The sequence below is a fragment of the Antechinus flavipes genome, chromosome 4 (genome assembly GCF_016432865.1).
Source record: "Antechinus flavipes isolate AdamAnt ecotype Samford, QLD, Australia chromosome 4, AdamAnt_v2, whole genome shotgun sequence".
In the NCBI taxonomy this organism is placed as follows: domain Eukaryota; kingdom Metazoa; phylum Chordata; class Mammalia; order Dasyuromorphia; family Dasyuridae; genus Antechinus; species Antechinus flavipes.
The window spans coordinates 149,814,994-149,838,058 of NC_067401.1; the positions used below are offsets into that span (position 1 = coordinate 149,814,994).

At 38.6% G+C, this 23,065-nt stretch overlaps 2 protein-coding genes across 2 annotated transcripts in view; both read right to left on the reverse strand.

Annotated features, from left to right (window-relative positions):
* Positions 1–4,965, reverse strand: part of DNAI2 (dynein axonemal intermediate chain 2) — a 72,405-nt gene extending 67,440 nt beyond the window's left edge. The window contains exon 1 of the mRNA XM_051995175.1: positions 4,876–4,965. The gene's annotated coding sequence lies outside the window, so the exon portion shown is untranslated. The remainder of the gene's footprint in view (positions 1–4,875) is intronic.
* A 12,097-nt stretch (positions 4,966–17,062) lies between these two features.
* Positions 17,063–23,065, reverse strand: part of TTYH2 (tweety family member 2) — an 81,893-nt gene continuing 75,890 nt past the window's right edge. Inside the window, exon 14 of the mRNA XM_051996638.1 lies at positions 17,063–19,330. Within this exon, the coding sequence (XP_051852598.1) occupies positions 19,194–19,330 (137 nt within the window). The 3' untranslated portion in view covers positions 17,063–19,193. The remainder of the gene's footprint in view (positions 19,331–23,065) is intronic.

Here is a 23,065-nt window from a genome sequence, read left to right on the forward strand (position 1 = left end):
TTAATAAATCCTTAAATTGAAATGAATTGAACTAAATTTCTTAGATCCATAAAAAAATTATGATCTAATTTGCTCCAAAGCAAAACCCAATGGGACTACAGTTGCCCCATCCAAACTACTTTCCTACCATCTTCCCTGAGCCATGGACGCCAACAAAAGGTGGATGTGAGAGAAATTAAGGTTGGATGTGAGAGAAATTAACTGAGGAAATACAGAAGCATTGCATTGTGTAACCAGATAACTACCAAATTCAGATAAAGCTTATAAGTTAAGAAAAACACTCCTCCCAAAATAGGTTTTTGTTCTGATTTTAGTTGCAAACTGCTTTCCCTCACTCCCGTCTCTAAATGTGAGTACACAAGATTAGTTTCAGTTTTGACAGTTAAGAAAACTGAAGAACAAATATATTCTGGTGATGGGGAAAGAGGAATGCTGAAAGAAAAAAAAACCTATTCATTATTATTATTATTATTACCTGAGTGGTACCCTACCCAGCACAAACAAGACATCATAACTTTCATGTCCAGATTGGCAACAGACCTACTTCCCAACTTCTGCCCTTTTCATATTGGCTCCAACCTGGCTATACAATGCAACAGAGGAAATATAGTGTCTCTACTGGGGTAGTAGAAGGGTTAGTAAAATTTTTTCAATGATCCTGACTTGAAAAGGGAGAGCCTCTGATTGTTTAGTCTTGCTCAAACCAGGTTTTAGATCACTTGGTCAGACTCATGACCAATGACTAGGAATCCAACACATCCCTCAAAGTTTTCTCATATTTGCTGTGGTACCACTCCCATTTCCCTCTCAATTTAGATAATCCCTGCTTCCAAATTAATGGCTATTGACCTCAATTTCATATACCTCTTTCATAGCAGGTGAAGATATCTATAAATCAAGCAAAACAGTATTTCTCAGGAGTCAAATCTTCATAGGAGGATCCTATGGGATTAGTGGAAGGGACAAGCTATCAAAACTTGACCTTAATGTTTCAGTCCTTGGAAGAGTTGCAACCTATTCATGAAGGACACTAATATCTATGAAATTTAGAAGGTTGTAATTTTTAATTTATCATTTCTATTAATTATAGACATTTCCTGTGACATCTTATCAAAGAAGTTATCTTGTGGCCATGCTGAATGAAAGTTAATTTATGATCCTGTTTGATTCCTTCAGTAGCTCAATGCTACTGAAGATCCAGTAACAGCTTTTCAAAAGTAATATAGTGGGACTGCTAGATGGTATAGTGGATAAAGCATTAGCCCTGGAGGACCTGCATCCAAATATGGTCTCAGACACTTATTAGCTGTGTGACTTTAGGCAAGTCACTTAACCCTGGTTGTCTCAAAAAAAAAAAAATGTAACAAGTGACTAATTTAGAGAATTTGCAACTCCAGTAGTCTAACATTATTTTACTCTGACCCACTCTACTAGGTATCTGCCAAAGGCTCTAGTCAGGTTTTTTTAATGGACAGAAACCTTCAAAAATTTGGGTTCCATATGATCAGAAGGGCCCAGAGAGAGAAAGATGGCTGGACAACCCACTTTAGGTCTCTTTTCCCCCCATTTTTTTTCTCAATAATATTTTATTTTCCCAAATACAAGTAAAGAGAGTTTTCAATATTCATTTTTGTAAAACTTTGGGTTCTAAATTTTACTCTTTTCCTCCCTCTTCTCCTCCCTCTCCAAGACAGCAAGTAATCTAATATAAATTAAATATGTGTAATTCCTTTAAACATATTTCTATATTTGTCATGTTATGCAAGAAAATCAGAAAAAGAGGGGAAAAAACACAAAAAAGAAAAAAATACACAAACAAAAAAGTGAAAATACTATGCTTTAATCCACAATTTCCATAGTTCTCTCTCTGCATGCAAATGGCTGTTTCCATTTCAAGTCTATTGTAATTGCCTTAAATCACCACATTGTTGAGAAGAACCAAGTCCATAACACATAATTATCGCATATTCTTGTTGTTACTATGTACAATGTTCACCTGGTTCTGCTTACTTCACTCAGCATCAGTTCATGTAAGTCTTTCTAGGCTTCTCTGAAATAGGTCTGCTTGTCATTTCTTATAGAACAACATTTCATTTCATTCATATACTATAACTTATTCAGCCATTCTCCAATTGATGGACATCCACTCAATTTCCAGTTCCTTGCCACTGCAAAAAGGTTGTTACAAACATTTTTGCATATGTGAGTCCTTTCCTCTTTTTTATTATCTCTTTGGGATATAGACCCAGTCCACTTTAGGTTTTAGAGCCATATACTGTTCTAGGCCCCACTCAAAAAAAATAGATTTGAAGATGACTTGGTAAAGGATGGAGGGGTGGTCATTAGAATATCAATGTGGGGGATGGGGGTTCTCTAAAGCCTTAGGAATCCAGTAAACATCTGAGCTTTTTTTTTTTTTTTTTTTTTTTTTTAAGATTATGTGAAACTGAGTATTAGTAGCTTATTCCAGGCTTTGGATTCATCTGGGTTCTTCCCATCCACAATAACTCCCTGTCTCCAAAGTTTGATTGAATTGGCTGAATCATGTGTTTTATTAGGGTTGAAGCCCCTCAAATAGACCAGGGCTTCTAAAATCTTTTCCACTTGTGACTACTTTTGCCTAAGAAATTTTCTCCTGACTTTAGGCATATATATATATATATATATGTATACAAATCAAACATTTACTGATAATAAATCACAGTTTTGTGACCCCCACATTCAGTTACATGACACCATATACATGATCCATAGTTTAAGAAGTTTTGATATAGATCACTGTCATTGTAGTGGTTTATCCAATCTAGGACCTCAGCCACCTTAGCTTCATCCAACCTGGTCAACTGTCTGTTGACCATAGAGTGATGGATATCAATTCCCTCAAGAAGAGAAGGCAATTTTAGGTTTCTGCCCAACAGAATGTGGCAATATGAACTAGTTCATGTAGTCTTGGAAAAGCTATACTAGATTCCTTGAATGCAAACTGCTCTTGACTAATATCACATACAGAAGAGAGGAAAAAAACCCACTGAATTCTCATCCACTATAAGCCATTAGGTACCATCTTCCTAACTTGTGGGTAACAGAGGGGTTGTAAGGGAAGTGGGTATAGCAGAGTACTCTGGTATTTTTCATCTCCTTCACTAGAGAGGATACATCTTTCATCTACCTAGGAATCTGATCTAGTTTCATGTTAACTACATAGGATAGCTCAATCAGTTCCTCCCTCTAAGCAGTTGGACTTCCAAGAGCACACAGAATACTTCCATTTACTACAAAAAGTAGTTATCATTTATGAGCAGCTTGTTCCTGACATTACAGGATGCCACATGGTATCACACATAATTAGGATAACTCAGGGGGACCTAGTGAAAATGAGACCTGAAATGAAAAGCATTTGGTAAATCTTAGATTTCCTGCTGAATCCAGATGCAGGACTAGCTGTTATCTTAGGTTCTAATTAACTAAAAGTAGATTTTAGCTTATTGCTTTGTTGGGGTCTATACTGATTTCTAGCCATTTGAAGTTACTTCTTTGATTTCGTATGTCAATAGATTGAAGACAGTGATAAATTGAGTAGATAGGTCATACAGGGAAGAGAATGCTGGGACTGGAGTCAGGAAGACTCATCTTCTTGAGTTAAAATCTGACTTCAGATGCTAGCTGTGTAATCTTGGACAGGTTACTTAGTCCTGGTGACCTTTTTTCTTTATCTGTTAAATGAGCTAGAGTAAGAAATGGCAAACTACTCCAGTATCTTTGCCAGGAAAATCATAAATGGAGTAACATAGAATCTAATACAAGTAAAAAATGACTAAACAACAGTGATACATCAGTATTTGTGAGACCTCCCTGGGACTCCCCACCAATTTAAAAACCATGCTGAGTGATTATACAGCAGGAAAGCTTACAATATTCTTCATAAAGTCTTTTTTGATCTCTTCTTTTCTCACCTCACCACCACTGCTAGAGAGTAGTGATTCCTCTCTCATTTTGCTTAGAATTCTTATGTGCATATACATAAGTAAACACATACATACGTATATATGCACATATGTAGACATTTCTATAAAGCTATGAAATAAAATATACCTTATCTCCTTGACGAGGCAGAACAATTTTTGATGGTAATAAAGAAGGGGGCAGCTAGGTGGCATAGTGGATAGAGCACTGGCCCTGAAGTCAGGAGGACCTGAGTTCAAATCTGATCTCAGACACTTAACCCTTCCCATCTGTGTGACTCTGGACAAGTCACTTAACCCCAATTGCCACAGCAAAAAAAAAAAAAAAAAAGATGTAATGAAGAAGTATCAAGTACATCCAGGTACCAAGTGATGGGAGAGCAGTTCACAATGTGAAGAATTCACCGGAGACATTTATCACAGTGACAAAGGATACCCTTTATTGCATGAAACAGTCACAGGTTAAATCAATAATGATTAAGCAAGGTGCTTGGGGTAAAAATGGTAAAATTGGAGGGAAGAGAGTGAGAGAAGTAAGGTTGGTCTAGATTAAGGGTCCTCAAACTACAGCCCGCGGGCCAGATGCTACAGCTGAGGACATTTATCTCCCTCACCCAGGGCTATGAAGTTTCTTTATTTAAAGGCCCACAAAACAAAGTTTTTGTTTTTACTATAATCCAGACCTCCAACAGTCTGAGGGACAGTGAACTGGCCCCCTATTTAAAAAGTTTGAGGACTCCTGGGATAGTTAGGAAGGAATTAGGATAGAGTTAGGGAGGGGATAAGGAAGGACTTAATCAAGAACAAACCTGAGTGTCAGCTATATGACTAGCTATATGGTGAGAACAGCTGCATGAGAAAGTTGACTCTGTCTTAGTTATGCTAATCAAGACAGTCTTAGGAGTTAACTTACCTTTTTGTGTGACAATAAGAACAAGATAGGTGATTAAAGTTCTGACAGTGGAGGCAGAATGGATAGATTAAAGTTCCTGTTCCACATCATTAAGGGGAAGGTTTTAAGTATCTTCCATAATCATTGTACTGGTCTCCTAGCATCCCAACCTGGAAAGCATTGTGATGGAGAGGTCAGACTCTAGAACAAAGAATGGATTCTGGTCCAGAGCTCACCAGTTCATTGATATCTTCTGAATTTGGCTTTAAAGCTTTCTAGGAAGAGAAGGTCAGAAAATCACTTTTTTGTTTAAATTTTTTTTCCTCCCCTCGATTAACTAAGAAAGAACAGTTCTCTCTTCCTACTCCCATTCCAAACATGTATAATTAAATTAAAAAATTTCCTACATTGGCCATGTCCAAAGGACAGGCGACCATCCAGTCACTTGGCTATGAAGAAGGAAGAACAGAAGACAGGATTGATCAGTGGTCTTATTCTAGATGTATACCAGCTGGTCCCCTGACTTCTAACTCACTTTGAGTTTCAACTAAAATTCAACCTTGTGTAAGAAGTTTGTCTCAATTATAATTAATGGCTGTGCTTTCTCTCTGACATTATCTCCAATTTATTTTTATATATACTTTATTTTTTTTACTTATATATACATCTTGTATGTACACATTTGTTTGCATGTTGTAACCCTCATTAGATTATAAGCTCTTTGAAGGAGGGGACTGTTTTGGATCATGAACACTTTAGCACAGTGCCTGACACACAGTAGATGCTTAATAAATGTTGAGTTAACATGACTCTTTCTGTAACTTGAATGTAATGTGTAGAAAAATAGTGATTGAAATTTCTGGGCATAAGAGAAATGCCCCCCAAATGAGTGTTATTTGGTAAGGACACATATGCACCAAGCCTGAACATATTCCTTTCCCTTCGCCTCCCCTCCACTCACAAGATCTTTGCTAGGTAAGGTAACAGCCTTCCACTAACTGCTCACAGAGACTCTCTCTCTCCCTTCCTTCCAGTGGGGAAGGGAAGAAGTTGAAGTGCAGAAAGGCTGATTCTGCTTTCCTGGCTGGCATTGTAATCCTTCCGATCCAAGCGAAGTATTCTGTCATGTATATTACTACCCATCCTATCATTAATATTGCTTTCTTCTAAGCAAAATGAAAATGTGGCAGCTGATAATCATTGTGTAATTAATAATGACACAGGTCAAAATCTGGGGAAAAGTTTTTTTTCCCCCCCTTTGGTCCTTTAAAGAAATGGGAATAAGGGCAACTAGATGGCAGAGTGGATAGAGGATCTGAGTTCAAATTTGACTGCCCCAGACACTTAACACTTTCTAGTTGAATGACCCTGGGCAAGTCACTTAACCCCAATTGCCTCAGCAAAAAAAAAAAAAGAAAAGAAAAGAAAAGAGAAATAGGGAATACCTCCTCTTAACTGAGGGCTGAAGTGTAAAGGGAAGAGTAGACACCAATTCCTTTTGGAAGTATTAAAAACAAGAGGACCATATCAAGGGCATCATACTCCTAGGCAAACACAAGTTTCCATTAATTAGGAAAGCTTATGTAAAGTGTCGTAAATTATATAATCCCCTATACCTAAGTGAGATAAGTCTTTGATCCTTAAAGGGAAGCTGAGGTCAGGCAAGGTCAGCTTCACTTGGGATGCCCATCTTTTTGGAGATAGCTCTATTATAATTGAGGTTATTTTGCATCCAAAAGATGTGGATGACAGCATTCTCTTATACCCACAAGTTTTCTATTCTGAAGGAATACTAACTATAATAGGTGGAATTGTACTCCACCTCTTACAGATAAAACACTCATTCTTGTCACATTCAATAGATGTTCAAGAATTGATTCCACATATCTTGCTTGAGGGGCTTAATAAAGGCTTTCCTTATTCTTTATTACAACCCTGAAGGAAGAGGCATTTCAAATACATGGAGAGTTTTTATGACTATAAAGAAACTCCCTACCAAACCACACAAGGAATGATTTTTTATCTTTGGGAAAATAAAATCAAGAAAGAATAATAAAAGGTAACAAAGATAACTGAAAACCTACAGTTGGAGGATTAGTTAAGATTTACAATAAAGACATGAAGTGTAGCTGAACAATTTACCACTGGAGAGGGTGAGGTGTCTTGAAATTTTCAGAGAAACATAAACATTAATGGATAATTGATGACAATGAATTTACTCAAGCAAGTTACAACAAGGTTTCTACAGTTCTTCTTATAGATAGTAAGCTAAGCTTCTCATAGAAATACTTTCCCATAGTTTCTTCTAGTCAGCAATACCTAATCTCCCCAAAGTCCTTTTCAATAATTCCAAGCTTGCTAAGAAGTATCACAAAAAGAAACAAACCTAGAGAGTCTTAATTCCACATAAGGATCTAATAAACATTTAAGTGAATAAATGACCAAAGACTTACATCAGCTTCTTCTGATCAATATATTAATTTTAAGAAAGCTCAACCAAATCTGCAAAGCACTTTATTGGCAATTTGAGGGAGAAGGAAGGTAGGATGAGCAATTCTTTGCTTTTCAAATATATATTTAAAGTGATTTCATTGACAATAAGGGCTCATATATTGTTTGATACATGGTAAAGCATGCATAAGTTTTCAGGAACAAATATATATTAACTACAAAAGAAAAGGGAGCCCTATTTGGATCAATACTAATGACTACTTCTCCAATATAAACTCTTTTCTGTCATCTTCAGAGTCATCTTTTATAAAAATTTGGTAATATTACTAGGGACCTTGGGGTCTCTGGAGGCAATGTTTCCTCTCTTTATTTCTCAAAGTTATAAATAAACCATACTACCTGAGCAATCAAACACTGAGCATAGAAAGTAGAGTTTAATAAGTAGTTTAGGGGAGTTGTTAGGCAATGCTAATAACCTGAATTCCCAGAGACTGTAAGTTCCTGGACAGGGAAAACCATTCAGGATTTGAGCTCTGAAAGAAACGACTCTCCCGGAGAGTAGCTTCAGGAATCAGCAACCCGAGTTTGAAGTCACCCAGGAGAACAGGGTAGAAAAGCTATAAGATCAGAAATATATTTCTATACTCAGCAGGAGAGACGGCAAAAGTAGGTCATGAAGATGCTCTGAGACTTTGCTAAAAAAATACAGTGATTTGGGGATCAAAACAAATTTCCCAAAGAGGGCCATCTGAGATTAGTTTTGAAGAAAAATTAAGGACTTTAAGGGGCAGAAGTGAGGAAGGAGTTCATTCTTAGCATGGGGGACAACCCATACAAAGAGGCAAGAGATGGAATGCCAAGTTTAGGGACTGGTTTGGTTGAACCATGCATAAAGAGAAATAAAAAGAAATTTCTAGAGAAAAAAATAAGAAAAAAAGAGAAATAGAAAGGTAGGCTAGGTTCAGATTGTAGAGCTCTTTAAACGCCCTAGCATTTAAAGTTTATGTTTTGTTACATTTCTATATAGATATGGATGCAGATATACACATATGTATGTATGTGTATGATGTGGCCCTGGGTAGCTAGATGGACGTTAGCAGAGAAAGCCTGAAGCTAAGATTATAATACTCCCTGAGGCAAGTAGTGAAGGGGACTGATAGGATTCAGGTCAGCCTTACAGTCCCAGTCTTGTGGAGGTCTTAGGAAATCCTACCTTATTGACTCCGATTAGAAAGCCAAGTTATGATGTCATACTCCCTAGGCTAAATTTCTCCAACAAATCTTTCCATGATCCATGCCATCTTTGCTGAATCCTTTTTGGAGTTAGCCCATCAATCAATGGTAAATCTTCTGCCCTTGTTAACCCCTTTTGGGATTAGTCTGCTAAACTCCTTGGAGGATTTAGTCTGCTAATCAATGGCATACTCATGGTGTATATTCCCTTTCTCCTGGTTAGTAATGAATTCCACTAGGGAACTTGCCTTTTCTCTTATTAATTGTTAAAGCTCCTTTCCTTGCTAACTGTATGCTCTCTGGAATCTATTTCACATTTACCATTCCTGGTATCTATTTTACCTCTTCATTTTTGTCCATAACTTCTAAATAAAGGTACCTTTTGACAAAGAAAATGCCATTGTAAATTCTTCATATTTGCCTTGTATTTTGAACTAGGAAATGTCATCCCAACCTCATCATTTGGTGCCAACCTCATCATACATATATGTATGGATATGAGTGTGTATGTGTATATATAAAATCTATCTATTTATCAAGTCTTGAAATAAATCAAAGTTGTGAATTGAGGAATAAAACATCTTTAATTGAAATAACAGCGTAGGGCAGCTGGATGGTGCAGTGGATAGAGACTAGCCCTGAAGTCAGGAGGACCTGAGTTCTAATCTGATCTCAGACATTTAATACTTTGTAGCTGGGTGACCCTGGGCTAGTCACTTAACCCCAATTGCCTCAGGGGAAAAAAAAAAAGAAATAAAAGCGTAGCAAATCTGCCAGATTAGAGGATGCTAGTGGATTATTTCCCAACTCCAAAATTCAAGCAAAAGCTTCCTATACATTTAGGAGACAGGGTGGGAGGTAGTAAGACCTAGTCGTGAGATTCCAGTGGCTCATGGTAATTCAGGCAAGGAAAGCTACTTCATTTTAGCTGCCTTCTGTGAATCCCAATGGAAGGGGGTGAAGGCACTAGAAGTTCAGGTTGGGTTTCCCTATAAGGCAACATCTCTGAGTGGGGAGGACTTAGGATATGGTTTAGCTCAACCTAATCAAGAGTAAATAAGAATAAGAATGTAAGGATATTATTAAAAGGATTATTTAAGGGAGTGGCAGTCCAGGATACATTTTGTATTAATAATGTATGTATATATGTATCTATCTATGTATATATGTATCTATCTATCTATCTATAAATAATTTCTCCCCCTGGAGTGCAAGCTCCATGTGAATGGAATGCAAGCTCGATGTGAGTAACATGGTAGCAAAAATAAAAAACAAAACAAAACAAAACAAAAAACAACCAAACAACAAAAAACTAACATAATTTGGAGCTGCATAGTTTCTACCAGGAAGAGGAAGATGCTAGTTCCTGCACTCTACTTTTATCAGATCTCATCTTGATCATGGCTTTCCATTCTGGAAACTATAATTCTGTAAAAGAACCAAAATGACACCACGATGTTATGTAATGCCAGAGAAACTGAGGCAGGAGAGAGATTAGAGAGTTTTTGATATTTTATTAATTGGAGAGCATAATTGACTGGATAGGACTCTCGTCTCAATGTATCCAGTCAGACAGAGATTAGAGACCAATTCAATAGTTTATTAAATGGAGAGATATACTGGGACCAATGGATCCGTGTTGGTCCCAGGGCTGGACGAGACTGTCATCTCAAAGAATCCAGCGATCAATGGGAGAATCCCAAAGCCTTAAATACCTTTTACAAATAAAGAAAAGGGGAAAGAAGCGGGAAACTTCTTCACAGATCCATTTGGCTCTGTCAGGATGGGGGGAGGCTATAAATTCTTACTAAAAGCCAGAATCAGGATGTTTGAATAAACAGAAGTAAATTCTTGAGGACAGAAGGAGTCAGGAAGTCTGATCTCCCCCTTACCTTGAGTCTTATATTAGCAATTTATAACCTTAAAGCAGATGGTCCTCAGTTTTAATGGACCAGAGTGGGGTTTTACACCTAAGGGGGCTGAGGCAGAACTGAAATAGAACAATTCAGGGAAACAGTGCAGGGAAACTGAGATAGAACAGTTCAAAGAGACTGTGGCATTATAGAGTCAAGTTAGTGTGTCAGACCAATATGAACTCAGAATGCTCTGCCACAGGTTGGTCACAAATAGTCCCTATGAACATTTGGGATGGATTCTCTGACTTTGTGCATCTCACAATTCTTTTAAGTTATTTCAATTCTGCTTTGCTCATAGAACACAGCATCTTCTCTGACGAGGGTATGCCATGCTGGGTCATCCTGTCCCAGTGTCTCCTGTCATTACAATTAATTCTAAAGATCTTGAGAGACCTTGAGATTGCTCTTGTATTGCTTTTTCTGATCATTTGTGAGTGCTTGCCCTGTGTGAGTTTTGCATAAAATAGTCTTTTTGGGCAAGCATACATTTGGCATTCAACAATGTGGCCAGAGGGCAGCTAGATGGTGCAGTGGATAGTAGGCTAGACTGAATTCAGGAGGACCTCATTCATTTAACACTTCTTAGTTGTGTGACTGGACAAGTCACTTAATCCATCTACCTCATCTCTCTACCCTTCCCCACTCCCCCCCCCCCAAAAAAAAAAAATGCGGCCAGCTCAACAGATATGGGCTGCAGTAGATTTGGAATGCTTGGCAGTTTAGTTCAAGAAAGTACCTCAGTATCTGGTATCTTATCCTGCCAGCTGATCTTCAGAATCTTCCTAAGACAATTCAAATGGAAGCGAATGAGTTTCCTGGTATGGAGCCGATATACTGTTCAGCTTTCACAGGGATACAACATCAGCATGATGGTTTTATAAGCCTTCAATTTGGTAGTCAGTCTAATACGTCTCCTTTCCCCCACTTTACCTCAGAGCCTCCCAAACACTGAGCTAGGTCAAGCAATGTATGTAATAACTTTATTATTAAAGTGAACATCTCTGGAAAGTATATTGACAAGGTAAGTAAACTTATCCACAGCATTCAAGACTTTTCCATTTGTTGTAACTAAGGGTTCCATATATGGATGGTGTAGTGCTGGCTGATAAAGCACCTGTGTTTTCTTGGTGTTATTAGGTTAAAATTAGCACAAGCAATAGAGAATCTATCTGTACTTCATTGCATCTCAGCTTTGGATGTTGCATTGAGTGCACAATCATCTGCAAACAAAAGAATCACACATCAACACTCCTTCCACTTTAGTTTTGGCTTGTTGCCTTTTCAAGTTGAAAATTTTATCATTAGGATGGTAGCTGACTGATTTCATGTCTCACTGGAGTCATTTGACAACATGGCTGAAAACATCATTCGAAAAAGCATGGGAGCAAGCACACAACCTTGTTTCACTCTATTGTTAACTGGGAAAGCTCAAAAACATTGTCATATGAGGATTAGTTGAAAGAATGGGGGACATTTAAGCTAGAGAAAAGAAGATTTAGGGAGAATTAATTGCTATCTTCAGATGTCTAAAGGGTTTTTTTTTGTGGAGGAGATATTAGATTTATTTTGTCTGGATACAGTACCAGGAGAAATGATTAGAAGTTGCAAAGAAGTTGATTTAGGCTTTAGAGCTGTCCAAAAGTAAACAGCTCTTTTGAGAGATGCTGGATTTCTTCTTCGTAGTTTAGTTGTTTCAGTCATGTCTTACAATTAGTGACCCCATTTTGAGATTTTGTTTGCAAAAATACTGGAGTGGTTTGCCATTTCTTTCTCTAGAGCACTACAAAAACTGAGGCAAATGGGGTTAATTAACTGGCTCTCACTAAACTATACCCAAAGGACTATAAAACTGTATCCCCTTTGACCCTACAATACCACTGAGGTCTTGTATCCCAAAGAGATAAAAGAAAAAGAAAAAAGATCAGTTTATACAAAAATATTTATAGCAGCTCTTTTTGTGGTGGCAAAGAATTGGAAATTGAGAGGATGCCCATCAATTGGGAAATCCCTGAACCCATTGTGATATTTGATTGTGTTAGAATTCTTCGTGCTACAAGGAATGATGGAGATGTTTCAGAAACTGGTGAGATTTATAAGAACTGATGCAAAGCCAAGTAAACAAAACCAGGAGAACATTTTACATAACAATAGCAATACCTTAATGATGATCAGTTGGGAAATCTTGGCTACACGGTGATCCAAGACAATTCCATAGGATTCATGATGAAAAATGCTATATACCTCCAGGTAGAGAACTGATTAACTCTGAATACAAATTGAAGTTTGGGGTGGTTTTTGTTTTTGTTTTTTTGCAAACTTGCTAATATAGAAATATGTTTTACATGAAAAACATATGAGTTTCTTGACAGCAGGGGCTACTTTTCCATTTGTATCCCTAGGCATATAATACAGCGTTTTGCACTGTAAGTGCTTTAATAATAGTACAATGCATAGTAAGTGCTTAAATAAAAGCTTTATTCCTCTTTATTAACCCCTCCCCCCGCAAGAAAAATCCCATAACCCTCCACTTTACATATAAGCACTCTAGTCATCATTCTTTCATTCCTTTAATAGATTATGGCATAAGGAGGAAGAAAAACAATTTGTTTTAGGACCTTTAACCACCATTTTGATACTCTTGGATCTGTAACCTCTTCATTCAGAAGGAGAAGACAATGTTTGATAATCATAAGAAGTGCTAGGAATTCTGGGGAAGATGGACCAATGCTATCATTACTGATTAAAATAATTCTTAACTGATAATCTTGGGAGAAGCACACCATTAAAGGCCAGCCACAGATGATGACAAAACAGCTGTTCTCAACATATTTTCTGGGAATCCCTTTTTTTTTTTTTTTAACTTGGCAATAACAAGAATATACAAAGATCAATTATGATGGATATGAGTATTTTCTTTCTTTTTTTTTTTTTAAATAATTTTTTATTGATAGAACGCATGCCAGGGTAATTTTTTACAGCATTATCCCTTGCATTCATTTCTGTTCCGATTTTTCCCCTCCCTCCCTCCACCCCTTCCCCCCAGATGGCAAGAGTCCTTTACATGTTGAATGGGTTGCAGTATATCCTGGATACAATATATGTGTGCAGAACCAAACAGTTTTCTTGTTGCACAGGGAGAGTTGAATTCAGAAGGTATAAATAACCCGGGAGGAAAAACATAAATGCAAGCAGTTTATATTCATTTCCAGTGTTCTTTCTCTGGGTGTAGCTGCTTCTGTCCATCTTTGATCAATTAAGGCTCTCTTTATCAAAGAGGTCCACTTCTGGGAATCCCTTTTAACAAAAAAATGTTGGGAACCTCCCGGGGTAATTCAATACACTACTCATAATATTCTGCTATTATTTACTGCTTAAGGAGCCATTAACTAAACTTTAGTACAATCTGCCCCTCTCCTCCCTTTAGGGATTAGCAGACTATTAGAGAATCACAGCTACCTCTTCAGGGCACCCCAACAATTCTGAAGAAGAGATGTAGTCTTGCTGTAGGACTGGAAACTTATCTTGATAATGAGAGTTAAGTAAGGATCTTTAGAACTAATTCAGGCTGTGAGGCATATACTGTGAGCAAAACAGTATTAACCCAGGTCCTAGACAAATAGAGAAGACAACTATGTGTAATGTGAGTGCTGAGGAAGTCAAGAGTTCTGGTTTGTTTCTCTTCTATATCAATGAGATACTCTCTTTCATGATCATAATCTGTACCCCAAATCCTGACCAATAATTTCCCAAAAGGGACCTGGGTTAATACTGTTTCACTTTAGAGCCCAGAAAATATTCAATAGAATCTCATGTCTGCTCTCACATGAGAATTGGGTTGGACCATAATGGAGAGCAATTTGGAACTATGCCCAAAGGAATATCAAACTGTGTTCATCCTTTGATCCAGCAATGTCTCTACTGGGTCCGTATCCCAAAGAGATTGTAAAAAAGGGTAAAGGACCTAAAAGTGCAAAAATGCTTGGGCAGCCCTTTTTGTAGTAGCAAGGAACTGGAAACTGAGTGGATGCCAATCAGTTGGAGAATGGCTGAATAAATTGTGGTATATGAATGTTATGGAATATTATGTTTTGTAAGAAACGACCAGCAGGATGATTTCAGAGAGACCTGGAGAAACTTATAAGAACTGATGCTAAATAAAGTGAGTAGAAACCGAGAGAACATCATACACAGCAACAAGATTAAATGCTAAATTAATTCTGAGAGATGTGGTCCTTTTCAACAGAGAGATAATTCAGATCAGTTCCAATGGTCTTGTGATGAAGAGAGCCATCTGCACCCAGAAAGAGGACTTCGGACTGAATTAGATCACAACATAGTATTTTCACTTTTTTTGTTGTTTGCTTGTGTTTTGTTTTCTTGCTCACTTTTTTCTTTTTTGATCTGATTTTTCTTGTGTGGCATGATAATTGTAGAAATAGATATAGAGGAATTGCATGTTTAACATATATTGGATTACTTATCATCTAGGGAAGGGGATGGGGGGGAGGGAAAAAATTGGAACACAAGGTTTTACAAGAGTGAATTTTGAAAATTATGCAAATATTTTGATAATTAAAAAAAAAATTGGAATGGAGTAGTTATCCTCAAAATTAGTAATACTGAGAGCAGAGGTGCCCCACTGCTCTGATTATCACTGATATTGCCTTTGGGATCCCATAGTTTTTTTGGGGGAAGGGAGTAGCCTCTCACTACCAAGAGGTAGGTAAAAGGATAAAAAAAGACAAAAACATTTTCAATAAAAAAATAATAGTTCTAAATTTTCAGTATGGTCACAGGAAAATCTCATAGGTCTCATTTCAAATAATCTTGCCTCAAAACTGTTGTTGCATACTCCAGAGGTCCCTACCTTGCAGATATTTCAAAAGAAGCAACTGTTTTCTTTCTCTCTTTTCTTCCTAAGTCCGTACTCCTCCTTGCATGGTCCCCACCCCTATCCTCAATTACATAGCAAAGGTCTAAAAGATGGTCTGGTACATATAGACAGAATAATTGGCTGAGAATCAGGAGACTGGGTAGACCTGGGCTTCATTTCTGGTCTGCTGGGTCTTTGTACAAGTGTCCTCATGGATCAAGATTCTAGATTTCATTGCTTTATACAAGTTCTCAGTGAAAGACTTCTTTCTCACAGATCACAGGTTTCCATGCTCTCTTCCTAACTCAAAATTCCATCACCTCTGCTATCCTCTCCTAATTAGTTTCCCCAATTCAAGTGTCTCCCTATTCCAATACATCCTCCACACAGCTGCCAAGATTTTCCTAAAAAAGCAAATCTCACCATGTGACTGCCCTACTTAATGTCAATGGCTTCCTCTTGATTATAGCATCAAATGAGTTCCTCTGATTAGCCTTCAAAATATTCCTCCAAATCTAGTTCTTTAGCTTTATTATATAGTACTACTTTTTCTGCAGCTTGATGGTACAGTGGATCAAGGATTGGGCCCACAGTCAGGAAGACTCAAGTTCAAAGCTGGTTTCAGACACTTACTAGCTGTACAACCCTGGGCAAGTTACTTAACTCTTTTTGCTTCAGTTTTCTCATCTGTAAAATAAGCTGGAGAAGGAAATGGCAAATCATTCTAGTATCTCTGCCAAGAAAATCCCAAAAGGGATTGCAAAGAGTCTAAAGTGATGGAATAACAACAGGTCCCTTCTGGCTCTAGGTAATATAAGATAGCTGTATTACACAGAAAGGGCAGCTAAGTGGTGCAATGGATAGATTCTGGGTCTAGAGTGGGGAGTTTAAATTCAGCCTCAGATTGAAATTGTATGACTCTAGACAAATCTCTTCCCCGTTTGCCTCAGTTTCCTCATCTGTAAAATGAAGAAATGGCAAACCACTTTAATATCTTTGTCAAGAAAACATCCAATGGGATCACAAAAAGTTGGATACTGAACACTTTCTTGGCACTTAAGGTCCTGCCAAATAGATCTTGTTATTTCTTGTGCAAGACACACTAACTCCCATGTCTACATCCATTCTCCATACCAGGAATGTTCTCCCTCAAACTAGACTCTTAGAATTATTTTTGTTTCCTTCAAAATTCTGCTCAAATGACTTGATTATGTGAAATATCCTTCCCCTAAATATACATCTTGCCATCCCCCAGAGAAAGTAGCAATTCAAATACAGGCTTTACCAGGACCAGGAAGCAACAAACATCGGGTGCACAATTGCTAGTGTAATGCTGTGTATGGACTAACTAAAGGAGAAGGATCTAAAACTGAAAGGAGTAAGAGTCAGGACTCAAAAACAGGGCCCTCTGGCTCCAAGACCTCTGTTACAAACTGAATAATCGATGGTAGTTATACCAGTAATCATAAAACTGCCTTCTTGCCAGGCAAATTGAACAAGATGGGACAGGAACTAAGTGATGACTTTTTCTCTAAAAGAAAAGCCAACTGATATCTCAGGATATCAGTGATTTACTAATACTTCTTGGCCATCCTTTGATTTAAAAAACAACAACAACAAGAGTACATTTTATAATCTCTACCACTCCCAGAGAACCACCACCATATTCTAGAAAAAGTCGATTGAAGGTCTGATGTTCTTGGATGGCTGAGGAAGTTAAAAACCAACTCCAAACATCGGTACAAGTCTTTATTTCTTTCTCCTGGGCAGGACTACCCACAATCAGGCAGAGGTTTCCCCATTTTGCTCCTTCAGGAGCCCCCCAAAATGTTTCATTTACATGCGTTAAAAATAGCTGTCCTAGTCACAACGATGAAATGTTAAGAAGCAAAATCTTGTGAAACTAGTTGCTCCTAGTTACATGGCCCAAGGTCATGGAAGTACAAAGGATGTTTTTAATGGTACACAGTATATACAGGTTAGTATAATACAGGGACACAGTGAGTCACTGATAGTCCAGTAGCTCCAAAGGAAGAGCCCTGGGTTGCAGTGGCCTGGCTTGCCAATGCTGGTTTTTCCTACCGTAAGCTAGCCAATACTTCACACCTTCAGCATCATTCTTCCAACAAGGGAGGTCTTCCAAAACCACAAGAAGTCTCCAAATCACCAGCCGAGGCAGAATTTTATTTCTGTTGCTGAAGGGACTTGAGTGTGCGCACTTTGGGTTGGCAGGAGATTGGAAGCACCAAAGACCTTAACCTTCAATTCTCAGGAAAGGAAGGATGGTAGGTCATTATTTCCTCTTGGCTTAAGAGCCTATTTTCATAATGGAAGTAAAAGCTGGTAGCATGATATATGAAAGTTTGAAGGAAAATATGCCAATGGTGAGAAAGAGGTGTTACACAGTGGAAGACACATTTTCCTTCTTCTTCTTCTTTTTTTTTGTGAGACCTGATAGCTTCCTCTTCAAAAAGAGAGAAAATTTTGCATGGAAATAAACAGGAAAAAATAACCTGTTCCTCTTTCAGCTCTTCCCTTAATGTGAAAATTCAGTTCCACTGTCCTGGTTAGCTGTCTCTCTCATTAAAGAGACTTTCTCCCTCAGCGGGATGAAACCAGGATTTTTTTTAGGCATTAGTGAATGTCTCACTCTTAGTTTTCCATGCATTTTATTTAAAAAAAAAAATCCTGCTAAGCTCAGAGGAATTGATCAATACTAAGAATAATATCAATATATATGTATATATATATATACATTTTTTAAATGTAGGAAAGGAACTCTAAATCCCACATCTTAAAAGAATGTGCTGAAGGTTTCTCTCCTTTGGATAACTGATTTAAAAAAAAAAAAAGAGGATTATACACCTTTCCAAATGTTTCCCTGAACACCTGAGACCAGTCCCACACATCTAATAAACTCAGAGCAGAATTTCCATCTGAAGGAAACAAGTTGGTCAAAGGCATGGATAGAAAGGGTGAGTGTCCAATGGCAAACATGCATGATACATGTACACAATGGAAGAAGCCAAAGAGGTCCCAAATCCCTATCTTAAATTCTCCTGGAAGATCATCAATGTGCACTATCCAATACTATCCCTTTTTTTCTGTCTCTATCATATTCCCATCTCCACGTTTCATACTCAACAAATTTATATCTATATGGTAAGACTTATATTGGTATGTTGATACCAAAGAGTCAGCATGACCCTATGGCCTATTTATTTGGATAGTATTAAACTACTTATTTCACATTAACTTTTCTTAAAAAGTTTAAAAAAAAAAGCCAAACAAAACAGTTCTTCCCTCTATTTCAGACAGGTCAAAAAAAAAATCTCTCCTAATCAGTGCAGTTGGGAAGGAGGGGGAAGAGGAGATTAAGAGATCTGATGACCTGTGCTTTTGACTCAGAGTAACTATCAAAATGTGATAGAAGAAAAGTCCTCAATGAAGGTTCAAGGAGGGGTAGCTCTGTCCTCTGGACTGCAGTATCTGGTCCCGTCCAAGTCTTCCATCTTTTCTTTGAAAGAAGAAAATGGCTGAAGTACAACTTGAGGAACAGCAGCTTCTAGGTTCCCACCATTGGGCATTTCCAACATGGAGAGGCACTCGAGGGGGGCACACCACAGAGACCCCCAACGTCTCTCTGCCTATGGTTGGTAGTCTGCCATTTTCCAGCATGCCAGCCTTGCTCTAGAGCCTGCTTTCTCTTGAATCAGTTCCATCAGCTCATGCTCTCTTCAGTTGAGCTTGTTTCATTCCCTTAGTTCATGCATTTTTCTAGTTTCCTTTAATTTCTATTTAAGAAATATAGCTTGTATTTTCTTTCAGAGGAAAAAAAATTAGGAAGAAAAGAAACCACTTGAAGACTATTGGGCTGGAAACTCATTCCCGTAATGCCTCATGTGCTCATCAGTGACGGAAAGGTATGTTGCCCTCATGGTGGGAGTGTACTGCAGGGAGAAAAGGGGAAAAAATGAGAGCAGGAAATGCATTTCCATTATCACTCTTCATTAGGCACCTCGTTAGTTAAAGTTACATTAGAAAGTTCTAACTGTATAAAGATGTTACAGCAGCAAAGGAAGCTCAGTATGACATTCACAATCAGAAATGCACATGAGGGAATAAATAGGATGCTTGTAGGGCAGTGCTCTCCAGGCTTTTTTTTTTTTTTTTTTTTTACAAAGGGTAATGAGGCAACCCATAGTGTCAAAATACAGAAAGAGCATTTCTTTAGGAAATACCAATCTCTGTCATATCTAGGAAGGACGGGGAGCTCCTAATGTGAACCTTAAATACTTCGGAAGAGGGACAATAACTTTTATGAGATCTTTCAGTCATGAGTCAAGAGGGACTAAAATTTGAGGCTTTTCAATGTTACTTAAAACTTTTCCCACTCATGACTTTTTTGCCTGAGAAATTTTTATGTGATCCTGGGTACATAGGTATATAAAGGTATGTAAAATAAGATTAAAAAAAATATCAAACATTTACTGGTAGTAAATTATAATTTTACAACCCCTACGCTCAGGTATGTGACCTACAATTTAAGAAGCTGGGACTCAGTCTCCTTTAGAATAGGTATTCTTAACCTGGGATTTGCAAACCTTTTTTTTTTTTTTTAAATAATCCATTGTATTTCAATATCATTTTTTTTTTTTTGAATCCCATGTATTTTACTTAACTAATCTGCAAACATTCTGAGAAAAGGTCATAGGCTTCCCCAGACTGCCAAAGGGGTCCGTGACTCTAACAAACTGTTTTTTTTTTTTTTTTAGAAGAACACTATTAGTTATCACACCTGAAGCTTTCCTAATCACCTACCCTCAAAAACAGTCTCAGCTTATAGTTTGTAAGGAGGAGGAGGAAAATGAACTTTCCTGTAGTACAGCTCTTTTAAGAACCCTCCTGCAAGATGAGTGTGATAGGTGCTTCAGAAGAGAGATGATTCTGCCTTTGCTAGCTTAAAAATTTAAGGTTCAAATTAGTCTCTGCCCATTTTAAACCGGAGGCTTATAGCCAAGGTTGGAGAGGCAGCTTTTGAAGTAGGAGACTGAGGCCACAGGCCCATTTCTAGGAGACGCCTGCTGGCTGTGCTGGCTGTTTCCAGGCTTTCCCATCTAGCCCTTTCGGAAGCTCCTGACCTGTTCAGCCCACACTCCAAGAGCAATGGCCACACCACAAGTGGACAGCCAGGTGCCTGCCCACTTCAGCTTGCAGGCAGCCAGCTGACCTCCAGGACTCAGGGATGAGGAAGTGGTCAGAAGTTACTGGAGAAGAATGAGGCTAGTAATAATTAGTGTACCTTGAGAAAATGGTCGAGAAGTCAGGTGAGAGGACAAGAAACTCGGTCTTTTTAAACACTATCAAAAAACAATTACTTAATGAGATGTGTTAAATATTAAAAAATCTTCCTGCAGTCCCCAGACATATGGTGACTGATGCAGCTTTTAAAACAATATCAAAGAACGCATGATTCCTTAAGTGGCCTCGGATGATTTAAAATATCAATGGGAGTAATGCAAGTGAGGATCTCTGTCCTCTTCCAAAGGGCAGTACTGTAGACCTGGGAGATGCTCTGGAGAGGACTCTGCTCATCTTCAGTCTACACTATTAGGCCTTGGGGAAGGGTGTGTGTGTGTATATATATATATATATATATATATATATATAGATATATATATATATATATATATATAGTGCCTTCTATGGACTGGCATTGTGCTAAGTGCTTTACAAATATTTCATTTGATCTTCACAACAACCCTTTGAGGAGGTGCTGTGATTATCCTCATTTTGCAGTTAAGGAAACGAAGGCAGACAGTGTTAAATACCCTGTTCAGGGTCCCACAGCTAGGACGTTTCCAAGATTAAATTTGAATTCAGGTCTCCTGACTCCATACCTAGTACCCCATCTGTAATGCTATCTTCTCTCCCAATGCTACTAATTCAGTGGTGTGAATAATCTCCGACTAAATCCCCCTGCTTTTCAAAGACTTATCACCTGTGGAACATTTTAGTGTAGTGTTTAGCACTTTTAGCAAAGTGCACAGTACTTTAGCCCGTGCTAAGGGGAAAGTTCTAATCTCTGAGTTTGTGGCCTGGCCTCCTTCTGTCGGTGGGGCACCTGTACACATTGCAATTTTAGATGCCAAAAGCCACTCTCCTGCATCAGGGTAAATTTATTGTAGTCAGCTATCTAGCATTGCATATTTGGATGCCAAATGCTACTCATCAGTCACTATATGTCTGGGGACTGCAGGAAGATTTTTAATATTTAACGCATCTCATTAAGTAAAATCTGTTGAGGCACAATAGAATTAAACACTGTTAAACATAAATTATTTTTGATTGCCTATTTTCTTCCCTCATAGGCATAGATAATCAACAGCTGACCTTGGATACAAGGCTGAAGAGCAGGCAGAATAAGAATTCCTTGCCAGAGTTCTAAGCTGTCTGAGACACCTCCTCCTGGACATGGGAAAGGCTATTCACTAAGTATGGCCTGGCCCAGCCAGACCCAGGTTGAACCTACCACTCCCCTTCAGTTATTCTTTTGGACCTCTCCTTATCCTGAAGGTCATCAGCTCTAGAGGCCCCTCAGAAGTGGCTCAGATCTACTCCAATAAGGCAAGAACAACAGTGACAGGACAAAGCCCTGGACCTGGCCATAGTCGGGGAGGTCCAGGGTCAAACTGGATCTCAGACACCTACTGGGTGACCCAAGTCCAGGGTCCTGTCTCTCTGGGCTGTAGTTTTCAAGGTACATATTACAGTTTCTGTAACATGAAGGGGTTTAAATGTGTTTTTCTCTAAGGTCCAGTCCATCAGTCATCGCTTTCTGGGGTTGGGAGAGTGGAGGATGGAGAGGTGCGTATAATCACAGCTTGTTGCTCCCTCTTTCTCACTTTCCCCGCCCCTGTTTGTGGCTACTGGATTACAGACACGGATCTTCCTCCTTCTGCCTTCTGACTTCCTGCACGTGTCTTAGATACGGCTAAGAGGGTAACCCTCCAATGGAAAAGACCAAAATAGGAGTTGACACACAATCATTAGGGAGATATGGGTTTGCATCAATATATGCTGCAGGCAAACGAAACCTCAAGTGCACTTGGAATGGTGGGTCCTGTGTTCTGCCACAATTTATTAGCTAGGGGGCGTGGGGGAAGCCACCTGAATTCTCTACACCTCTTTTCTCTCTCCTGTAAAGTGGGGTGATGCAGTGGAGAGACTGCGGGGCTGGAATCAGAAGCCTTTGTAAGTTCAAACCTGGCCTCAGACGCTTCCTAGCTGTGTGACTCTGGGCAAGTCACTTAACCCTGTCTGTGTCAGTTTTCTCATTTGTAAAATGAGCTGGAGAAGGAAATGGTAAGTAAACCACTCCAGTGTCTTTGCCAAGAAAACTGCAAAGGGCATCATGATGAGTTGGACACAACTGAACAACAACAAAAACGGCAGGGGTTGGGGGGTGAGTGTTGGACTGGATGGCCTCTAAGGTCCTTGCCAGCTCTAAATCTATGTCCTTGGACTGCTCTGTGCCTTGGTTTCCTGAGGGAGTTGGGCTAGACGATTTTTGAGGTTTTTCTATTTCTAAATCCACTATCTTATGACCCTCTGACATTCCTTCATTCCTTCTCCCCCAAAATGTCCATTATTGTACCCTGCTAATATACAGCGGTGAGAGGCCTTGTGGATAGGGAGATGGCCAGGAATACCCATGCCAAGCTCTTCCTCTGGCACA